The sequence below is a fragment of the Semicossyphus pulcher genome, unplaced genomic scaffold (assembly GCF_022749685.1).
Source record: "Semicossyphus pulcher isolate SPU_LCO1_2020_fin unplaced genomic scaffold, fSemPul1.0.p SCAF_2, whole genome shotgun sequence".
Taxonomy (NCBI): domain Eukaryota; kingdom Metazoa; phylum Chordata; class Actinopteri; order Labriformes; family Labridae; genus Semicossyphus; species Semicossyphus pulcher.
The window spans coordinates 23309296-23320089 of NW_027211693.1; the positions used below are offsets into that span (position 1 = coordinate 23309296).

The 10794-nt window shown below is 41.9% G+C and overlaps 2 protein-coding genes across 2 annotated transcripts; one reads left to right on the forward strand and one right to left on the reverse strand.

Annotated features, from left to right (window-relative positions):
- Nucleotides 1-596: 596 nt before the first annotated feature.
- On the reverse strand, nt 597-2759 carry cetn2 (centrin, EF-hand protein, 2). Its single transcript, XM_069669655.1, has 5 exons — nt 2472-2759; nt 2124-2288; nt 1900-2028; nt 1593-1730; nt 597-1490 (listed from the first exon to the last, which is right to left on the reverse strand). Exons 1-5 carry the CDS (start codon nt 2472-2474, stop codon nt 1401-1403), a joined length of 525 nt encoding a protein of 174 aa, XP_069525756.1. The 5' UTR covers nt 2475-2759; the 3' UTR covers nt 597-1400.
- Nucleotides 2760-3902: 1143 nt separating this feature from the next.
- nsdhl (NAD(P) dependent steroid dehydrogenase-like) lies at nt 3903-7833 on the forward strand. The gene is made up of 7 exons (XM_069670458.1): nt 3903-4081; nt 4177-4338; nt 4921-5067; nt 5172-5300; nt 5564-5706; nt 6898-7000; nt 7101-7833. Exons 1-7 carry the CDS (start codon nt 4061-4063, stop codon nt 7431-7433), a joined length of 1038 nt encoding a protein of 345 aa, XP_069526559.1. The 5' UTR covers nt 3903-4060; the 3' UTR covers nt 7434-7833.
- The last annotated feature ends 2961 nt before the right edge of the window (nt 7834-10794 follow it).

A 10794-nucleotide genomic window follows, 5' to 3' on the forward strand; every position in this document is an offset into this window, starting at 1 on the left:
GTAGACCTCTTCCTGAGCACCACTGTGGCTGGGTGTCACTTTTTACCCATCAAGAAGCCACTGTCAAATAAATTCTTGACGTGTCCTAACAAAACCATTGCAGCCATATGGACCTTACCAGCTGTGCTCAGCAGGGTGGCTTTTTGTATCAGCCTCAACAACATCCAGATCAATTTTCCTATTACCTGCTGAGGACCTCTCATCCCTCTACCCTGCCCGTCAGGGTCATCGGCTCCTATGTTTTTTTGCACTGTGGGAAATTTGGTGATGGTGCCTCTCTGCTCTGTGACTGCTGGGATGCTTTGACCTTTCTCTGCATCAAGAGAGCTAGAGAGACCGTGAACCTCCGGGTAGCTCAGACCCTCTCTCTTTTCTGTCCCGGTTGTCATGGGTTACGGGTTAACTAAACCCAGGCTGCGTGCACAGTGATGCTCTTGATATAGCTACAACGTGGGGATGTTCCTGAGCCAATATGATGTGCTAATCCTCTTGCATTTCAAAGGCTTTTTGTTGAAGTAGAATAAAATGTGTTCAAATAACTACTGGACTGACGAGATTCTTATAATAACCAAAAATGGGAAATTAAAGACAGGACAAACTGCTTCAAGATATTTAATTTGTACCTCAAACACTTAAAAGCTCTGTATAATTACTCTTAATAGTCACTATGTATTATACAAAACATTCAGAGGAGAAGTTATAACCAGCAGAGGGATTAAATATTCAATGCTACAAGAAAAATACACGTTATGTTAAGATATTAGGACTTGTGGGGAAGGTGTGCAGGTCAGAGGTCGAGCAGCTTCCCTGATTGAGATGATCGACCCTTTAAAGAGGCACAGGCACAAATCTACAGGTAGCACTGAGGGGAGACAGCACTCCTTAACCATCAGAGGTTAACCAGCTGCTCACATCATATATTTCTCTAGTAAACCAGCATACATGAGCCAAAACATGAAACAGTGGAGTAACAGGGATAAAACAATCTGCACATTAATGAATGTAAAAGCACACAAAACTATCAAAGCATTGGAATGTTCTGGTTGTCACTGTATTGACGCAGGCACTGAGTATTTCTCTACAACAAATAACCTACATGTTATCATTAATAATATCATCAAAGTGTTCTTCATAAAAGTATGCAGCATTGGAAACTAGAGAGAGTATTCTCTTACTGTTTTTGGCAAATGTAATGTAGATAATCAGGATAATTTGGCTTTTGACCAGACTTTGTGCTCAAGTCTTAAACTGTTTCCTTTCAATGTAGTATGTTACAGTTAAAACCATTTTTAAAGTATGGCACAACACGATAAAAAGGGAGATAGAAGTAGATATATGAGCAGCATTACACGTAAACAAGCACCAGCCCCCTCCACGTCACCAACCCTCATGCACTTCCATCAGTACAGGCAGGTTTTCTTCATGATGCGCAGGAACTCCTGCTGGTTCACTTCTCCATCGCCATCCCTGTCTGCTTCATCGATCATTTCCTGCAGAAACACACGATATGAGAGGAAATGAAAGATAGCAAATGAAGCTTGTTTGATAGTATTTATGGGTATATTGTTTTATTACACATGTATGTGCTTTACCTGCAGCTCTTCATCAGTGAGGTTCTCTCCCAGCTCTTTGGCTACTCTCTTCAGATTCTTGAACGAGATCCTGCCCGTCTCATCGTCATCAAACAGGCGGAAAGCTTTCAGGATCTCCTCTTTGGAGTCTTTCTCAGCCTAAAATCAGAATAGTTTGCGAACACAGTGCTATATTATAGATTCATGGGCCTGCGAATAATACAAGATGATCATAGGACCATTTAATACCAACTCACAAGAACAACGAACAACTCATTTGGTTTTAATTTGAAGAATTTGTGAAGTATTTCTTGATAGAGATATGTACCATTTTCTGTGTCATAACAGCGAGAAAGTCAGCAAAGGATATCTTCCCTGTGCCGTCCTTATCCACTTCACCAATCATCTTCTTGATCTCCTCTTTCTTTGGCTCAAACCCCAGAGCTCTCATTGCAACCTCGCATAGTGGAAGACAGGAGAAGAGTAAAGTAAAGAGGCTGTCTCCCTGCCTTTAACACATGTTGATTGTGAACAGTGTCTTTGCAATTTTACCTTAAGCTCCTTGACATCGATGTATCCGGATCCATCGGTGTCAAACAGCTCAAAGGCCTCCCTGATCTCCTGCTTCTGCTCCTCGGTCAGCTCTGGTTTGGGGGTCGTCTTCTTGCGGGGAGGTGGCACAGGACCCTGCAGGGACGGCCTCTTTGCACTGGTCGCCTGGTGAGGGCAGAGGAAGACAAATCTTAAGGATAGCAAACAAAAAAGCCACTACCTCTATGAAGACTACAAAATCAGAGCTTATTTTCCAAATAGCGGTGTCTTAAGAATCATGTAAATATCACGAGGCTCAAATGCAACCCATTAAAATACATTTAAATTTTCATGAAACCTTCTACTCACCATCAGTTGCTGAATATTTCACTGACAAAAAGAAATTGCAGATTTATGATTCAATCAGTGTTTTCCTCTGGACGATGAATCCTCCCTATCATTTAGGGAGGTGGAGGTGATAAAACGGTTTACACTTTTTACATCAGCTACTCGCTCTATCAATTTATTTACACTAAATCTAAGATAGTCTTTTATCCCTCAGACACGTCTGTTTCTATCACAGGAACAGCCGCTAAATTGTGCAAAAATGTTTCTAGCTAATAGCTTGCACAGGTTTTGCTGCTAGGCAGCTGCTGTCATTAACCAAGGCGTTTGATTTCTTTACCCTTGGTGTCCGCACACGAGCCATTTGTTTTGTCGACGGTAAGGAGTTAATGCAGGATTCAAACCGGTACTAACTGGAGTTAAAATCAAACCCAACAGTCGGGCAAAAAACTGATTGGTTGCTGAGGATCATGTGGCGTAAGACGCGACCATAAAATTTGCAGCTGTAAAAAAAACTGATTAGAAATGGAAATATGAAATGCTAAAATGGAAAATAGAGAATGAAAAAGTTTTTATTACATATTTAGGTGCAAAATATATCAGATTACAGAATGTATTAATAGCAATGGTGCATTTGCTCTTGCTGCTCCGTGAAACTGCCTCAATACACCCTCTAGTGATAACAAAGCGTCCTCTTACAGAATACTATGTGATAGTTGTGATATAAAGAATAGAAAGGATAATAATAATAATTGATAATGAAAAGTGAAAATAATAAGACAGTGATTATGTAATAGAGTGTTCTTGTTGGCCTCAGATATTGCAGCCAGCATATATGTTATTTCTGAAGACAGCATAATATTATTATTGTAAAAGGTCCACAGTGCAGCATGGTTTTCTAGTTTGCTTGTTTTTTTCCTTGTTTCCACATCTGTTTCTTTCACCTTTGATATATTCATTTTCACACTGTAGTGTCGTTTGTCCCTCTTTCACACATGTCTACGTCTCCTGCTTGCTTTAATTCAATTTGCATTATTTATTTGTTTCTATAAAAACAACCGTTTCGGCTGTTTTATTTGTCTCCATGTTTATCCTTTTTTTTTTCTTAATTAAATATATATATATATATAGATATATATATAGATATATATATATAAAAACACTAAATTTGAGAGTATTGTATCACTTTATTGCTTTAACATTGGATTGTTGGGACGACACAAATGAGGGGCGTGGTCTTTGAGCCAGAAGGCGGATGGAATCATTTCGTCAACCCCGATTGGTTAATATTGTGGCGTTCTTTGACGTATCCTTTACGCGATTGGCTGTTCTTGAGCGTCATCTTTGTGCTGAGCATTGTTTGACCAATCATAGAGCACTTCTCCTCAGCTCATTGATGGTTCGTACGCGGTTTAGTTGCACTTACCGACTGCAGGTAAATAGTACAGTATTTCGTAGTTTTAAGGTTAGAAGCTCCACACATTTATGTCCCAAGTAATATAAAATAAGGAGGCCTGTAAGTTACTCACTTTCCATCTCCGAGGAACACATTTTTATCGAAATTCCAGTGTCAAGTCCTGTTACTCTCACCTGTTGGGTAAATATCACGCATTATGGCCACGCGAGTTAGACCGGTGAGTTCAAACTTTTCTTTGTGCACATCTGCTTCAACCTGTTTGATGCTAGTGCTAGTCGAAATGTATTAAACTAATCTGTGCTTGTCATACAGAGTAGTAAACGGTGTGCAGTCATCGGGGGGTCGGGTTTCCTGGGCAGACACTTGGTGGAGAAGCTGCTGGAGCGAGGCTACTCTGTGTCCGTGTTTGACATCCGTCAGAGCTACGAGCTGCCAGGTGTCACCTTCCACCAGGGAGACCTCTGCGACACACAGGTGAGACAACTCCTCTCAGAATGGACCAGGGACCAATAAGCCAGACTAAATAAAAATAAATCAAAAATAAAATGACTAAAATACCTGGACTTAACTTCCTAAAGATTTGACCTGACTAAGCCTACCTACCTCGCTGTAAAGTATCTTTATAGTTTATACTTTATTATATCTATAGTGCAAACTAGTAGGCTATGTTTTCATATTGTACAGATATTGTCCTGTTTTTTGTAGAGAATGCAAAGTTATTTCTTAAATCCTTATTCATGTATTTGATCTAATCACAAAACAAAAAACTTAAATCTTAAGTCTTTTCCTGGTAAAATTCTTGAACAGTGTAAATGAATAACACTGTGGCATGTATCCCTTGAATCCTAAAATATCAAGCTTACACACTGAAAGAACTTTATATCAGTGGTGTAAAAAGACAGTAACTTCAGCGGTTACGAAATATTTCTAGATCTGAAATACTTGCAGTTTCACAAGCAATTTAGACTCGCCCTCAAAAATACCTCTGGCCTGGAAAAATTAAATCTCTGATGCAACAGTCAGCATCTGTGAGGTGTCTGTCACATTCTGCCACAGGCTCTGCTGCCAGCTCTGAAGGATGTGTCCTTAGTCTTCCACTGCGCCTCCCCAGCCCCTGCCAGCGATGACCGTGGGCTGTTCGAGAGGGTCAACATTCAGGGCACACGCATCGTTATTCAGGCCTGCATCGAGGCTGGAGTTCAGGTGAGGCAGCCAGGGGATTAGACGAGAGGGCTTTTATTTTGTTTATTCATGCAAAGGATTTATTGTTCAAGGATACCACTGGTTTGTCTTTTCGATTTTGCCAGAAACTAGTCCTGACGAGCAGCGCCAGTGTGGTGTTTGAAGGCACTGACATTAAGAATGGGAGAGAGGATCTGCCATACGCCAGGAAGCCCATCGACTACTACACAGAGACCAAGATTAAACAAGAGAAGGTAGGAGAGTGGGAGTCTCAACTTGAGTTTATTAATTTCAGCAGTGCCCGGTGGTTCTCAAAACAAAGAGGTTCTGAACTGCGCATAGCTATGAACCCTATGACTTACCAAAATAATTCCATCCATCAATTATTTATACAGCTTATCCTGTTAAAGGTCGTGGGGGCGCTGGCTTGCCAGAGAAAATGATCAGAGCACTTTTTTGCACCCTCCTGTCTTGCAGTATCCAGACTTTAATACTTTCTACTGCCTTTGTGTTTCAGTTGGTCCTTGAGGCTTGTGACAAAGAGAAGGGTTTCCTCACAGTTGCTATCCGGCCTCATGGCATCTTCGGCCCTCGGGACCCACAGCTGGTTCCTATCCTAGTGGACACGGCTCGCAGGGGCAAGATGAAGTTCATTATTGGGTGAGTCAAAGGGTAAATATACAACGATGGATGACTTGCTCAACTTCATGTAAGGGGTCTAACACTAGTCAGTGCATTTAATAAATATGAATTAAATGGTTTGCACTCTGGCTTCCTCCCGCTGTCCAAAGACGTGCTCGTTAGGTTAATTGGTGACTCTGAAAGAGTCCATAGGTGTGAGTGTGAGCGTGAAAGGTTGTCTGTCTCTGTGTGTCAGCCCTGTGATTGACTGAGTCCAGGGTGTACCCAGATTCTTGCCCAATGTCAGCTGGGATAAGCTCCAGACGCCCCAACCCCCGCCACGACCCTGACCAGGATAAGTGATATAATAATAGATGGATGGAAATGGTTTGCTCCCTCAAAACTAAAGTGTTATGTAAGTGCTCAAATTGGCTGCACAACAAAGTGCATTTTCTTTTCATTGCAATAAGAAAATGCATTAACATATTGCAGAAGATTGCCAATAATAGGAAAAAAAATGCTATGCATTCACACTAACGTGCAAACATTTGACCTATGAGATGGTGCCCTGGATACATTGCTCCTGCTGTCAAAATATTTGGCTAATCAGATAAAGCCTCAGCTTGCCGTTAGCTACCCTCAGATTAATTGGTGTCAATTTTTTGTGGCAGCTGCAAGGTTAGTTATCACCGTGGGTAAGGAAGGAGAAAAAAGGGAGGAAAATTTGGCTGACAAAGACCTTGCGATGAGGAAGAACAACACTTCTGCTATTGGAATGGAATAATCTAGATTCAGGCAAGATGTTAAACACACAGGTACTATGGAAAACATCAACTGTAAGTTATAGCTTATATGCACACTTGTCTATCACAAGTCAAATAGTCATCGTAATAATGAAAAATGACATCGGACATTGCAGATATTCCTGATATTTGTTCCTGACAGTTTTATAGAACAGTGTGTAAACATCACTTTTGTGCTTTTATGTATGAATTCACAGTGCAATCATATAAACTGCATTCAAAACTTTAAATATCTATAAAACCTACTACTACCCATTTACTCACTGGCAAACACCCACGACTCCCCTGCCACTTAAAAAAGCTGACATTTATAGTGAGGTTGTTGTTCAGCCAACAGACTGCTGCGCCAGAGTGCTGAAAGGACTTTAATTCTTTTGGGCTTATTGGTATTTTTCTGTAGTTTATTCACTTTCTTTGTTTTGTGTAGTGATGGGACTAATCTGGTGGATTTCACCTTTGTGGAGAACGTGGTTTATGGCCACATCCTGGCTGCTGAACGCCTGAGGCCGGACTCCCCCATATGCGGAAGAGTGAGTATCAGCATCATGATTTTTATATATATGTGAATGGTTTACAGACTGAAAATACAGTTAATACGTCTTAAATCTTTATCCTCTGCTTCACTTCCAGCCGTACCACATCACTAATGACGAGCCAGTTAGATTCTGGGACTTCATGTCGGATGTGCTGGTTGGGCTGGGATATGCTGCTCCCCGCTACCACCTCCCCTACACTCTTGTGTACGGACTGGCCCTGCTCCTCTGGCTGCTGGCCCTCATCCTGCGACCTCTCTACTCCTTCAAACCCACTTTTACCCCCATGAGAGTGGCGCTGGCAGGAACCCACCACTACTACAGCTGTGATCGTGCCAAGCAGGACCTGGGCTACAAACCAGTGGTCAGTCTGAAGGAGGGGATAGCACGCACAGTGGAGAGCTACCCTCATCTCAGACAAGGGGCTTGATGTTAGAACGGAGGTGAAGACTGTTTAGACATGTGAGCTGTGGGCGTTATTACAAGGTGATCGAGTCACACTATATGGACAATTCAAAATAAGTAAACAGACCGCTTTATCCAAACCCCACATTATGTAGCATATGTGTTCCTTTTCAACAGCTATTTACCATTTTCACCAGCAGATGGCAGCATGAGGTCCTGTATTAAGTTAACACACTACAGTCTGGTATTACAAATGTTTTAAAGCACTTAGAAGATGGAAAAAAAAACTTAAAATATATAAATCCTACACTGTAAAACTGCAAACATGTACAAATATTGTCGTTCCATCTCCATTTGTTTTACCCGTTTGCTGTACACACATTGAGATGCTGCTGTTTGTGTCAAATTGCCTTAATACATTCCACTTTGAGATAACAAAACTGTTTTCTGGGCTTCGTGTTGAACGTGAGAGCTCTGCACAAAGTCAGACTATCATCCCTATCCAAACCTTTGGACGAAAAAGAAACTTAACTTCTAGGTATAATAAGGAGGATTTTTCCTTGCATTTTGTCAACAAAACATTCAAACTGGGCCCCTCCTCCTGGGCTCTTCGTCACTAGAAGCTCACTCTCACTCTGTCGTGCGAGAGCACGCCCACCCCGCTGAGCTAACACCAACAACATCACGGTTACCTTTGTGCTAGCATGATAACCGCCATTACCTTTGCGCTAGCATGCTAACCGCTGGTTAGCTTGTTCTACCCCTTTTGAGGCACCTACCTGTCCAACAGAAAGAAGGCCAACTCTGCATTGCCCTTTCGCCAGGTTCGCCGCTCTGAACGGGGCCCAGTTGCTAATTTGAACCACTCCCACACTCACCTATACGCTGTGATTGGCTCAGGGAACCACAACAGCACCCCTCCTGAAAACGTCCCGTGCAAAGCAAAACGACAGAATAGATGCAGAGCGAAGGTCTCACAAGGGTCTGCACACACACTCACCAACACATGTATAGAGGCCCATAAGTGATGACTTATATTATTTTATATTTGTAAAAGTCTACATTTTATTTTTCTAGAAAAAATCCTACTTATTAGACCTTTTAAATCAGTGGCTGACATCTCTTAATCACCAAAATCCTGTAAAGAGCCGTCCTAGAAGAGTGGAGGCTGCAATATACAGCAGAATATTTCTGCCAATACTTCAGAGCATAGGTACATATTTTGTCAGCTCTGTCCTACAACTATACCGTACTGACTTCATGTCCATGCTGGTTATGAAGGATCACTTCCCCTACATGAGGAATGATGAGTAACTGTTGTGGTGTGTGTAATGACCTGTGAACAGTGTTTCAATACTTCAGAATAGAGATACACAGCAACTAATATTTGGTGTCAGCATCCATTCAGCTTTTTTTTAAATGACAATCCGCCTTACTGGCCACATATATACACATACAAGGGCTTTGACTCCCGGTTTACACTGCGGTCAGTCAACATACACGGAAATAGACATTAGGTTCAATTTAAACCAGGACAACAAAATCAACGTTAACAAACATGAAACTACAATGTACAGCCCTTCAAATGGCTCAGTGGTAGAGTCATTTCAATGGTGGTTCGATACCCAGCTCCCTCAGTCTACATGTCGAATTGTCCTTGGGCAAGACACTGAACCGCAAATTGATCCTGGTGGCATAGCCATCCCGCTGTGATGAATGTGATGAGTGATTGACAGTTAGGTAGCAGCCTCTGCCGTCAGTGTGTGAATGTGACATGAAGTGTAAAAGCACTGTGAGTGGTCGCAAGACTAGAAAAGTGCTGTGTAAGTACAGCCCATTTACCATTTCAAATATAAATATATAGACACATATATATATGTGTGTGTGTGTAAAAAAAATATAGATATGAAACCATGTATGTAGACAGATAATAGTTAGATATGCAACAAGTTGCTTTATATACATGAGATAGGTGCATATAACAGATTGTATTTGACAGTGAACATGTAAACAAATTAAAATCAGGATTCAGGTGTCATTGTTACTGACACACCTGAAGAAAGAAACTGTTCTCGTGTGTTTTTGGTTTACAGAGCTCTGTAGCGCCCACCAGAGAAGAGAGGTTGGATGGTAGGGTGTAGGGTGTGTCCGTGGTGTGAGAGAGTGATGGGTCCACAGTGACATTTCCTGCCCATTTCCTCACTCTGGACACTTGTGAGTCCTGGATGGAGGGAAGGTTGGTATCAAACACACTTTATAGCCTACCTTTACTCTGATACTGGAGTTAAGTCTAGTTTTACAAACTGCTCATGATTAGGCTGGCATGTGTTTCTACGAGTTTGGCAGAGTATTCAAAGCCTGTCATTCACATAAGAATGGGATGGGCAGAGACAGAGCATGTAAGCTACAATCCTATTTCCACGTTCTACCTGTCATTCTATCCTAATCCACTTTCAGACACTAGATTACATAGTTAACATAGTATGTAAAACATATCTACAAGCTGCTTCAGGCCTCTGCCATTTCTAGGTGATGCATTTTTGTCATTCCGTCTCTTGGTGTGGTGACAGTAAGGTGGGGGTTAAGTTCAGATACTTTGCATTCTCGTTTTAATTCTGGGCCAGCAGCACCCTAATGATTCACTGCTAGATTCAGACGGGCAAGGCCGTCCGACTGGTTTCTTCAGGGGAAAGAGGGAGCGGGATCCCAGGCAGGTAATTGGCCTGAGCGTTTCTGAGCTGAGCGAAACTTTGGCTCTCAGTTTGCTAATTTCCTCTTCCTCCTCCCACCTTTCTGTGACATGTTGTGAAATCTATTCACACCCTTCCCATCTGATGTGAAAACGATTTGTTAATGTTTGCGCAACGTGTATGATGATTAGAGCATACACTTGTCATTTTGTCTTCCATTTAAACAACCATAGACACAGTTCACACAATTCAATACAGTTTATTTTTCAGTGTTAAGATGTTTTTTTATGACTTTTATTGTGGAACACTGTTTGTCTGTGTTATCTCAGTTCAGTTGTGTGTGTTGTTCTTGATCTCATTTTAATGGCGCGTGTGCATGTGTGTGTGTGTGTGCTTCCTGGCTTTTCCTACCCAGTGAGCATGAGAGCAGCGTTCCCACAGGACATGTTGCTGTGACTCTTCTCATTTATGTATGTGCCCCTCTCCCCTCCTGCTCCTCTCCTCTTTTCAGGATTGATTGTCAGCCACCTGCCCGACAGGTACGTGCTTGCATAAATGTAGTAAACAAAAAATGAGTTCTTAGCAACCTCTATCACGCACACACACATATGGGTAGACAAACACTTACGGCTCCACCCCACATGCACCTTTCATGACTGGCTCGGCTTGTTGGAGTTTACGCCCGTACCTGTTCTT

Coding starts and splice junctions, on each gene's coding strand:
- cetn2 (XM_069669655.1), bottom strand. Junction 2,029..2,123: donor TCGATGTCAAGGAGCTTAAG/GTAAAATTGCAA, acceptor CCACTATGCGAG/GTTGCAATGAGAGCTCTGGG. Junction 1,491..1,592: donor TCACTGATGAAGAGCTGCAG/GTAAAGCACATA, acceptor GTGTTTCTGCAG/GAAATGATCGATGAAGCAGA.
- nsdhl (XM_069670458.1), top strand. CDS start 4,061: ATGGCCACGCGAGTTAGACCG. Junction 4,339..4,920: donor GAGACCTCTGCGACACACAG/GTGAGACAACTC, acceptor ATTCTGCCACAG/GCTCTGCTGCCAGCTCTGAA. Junction 5,068..5,171: donor GCATCGAGGCTGGAGTTCAG/GTGAGGCAGCCA, acceptor CGATTTTGCCAG/AAACTAGTCCTGACGAGCAG.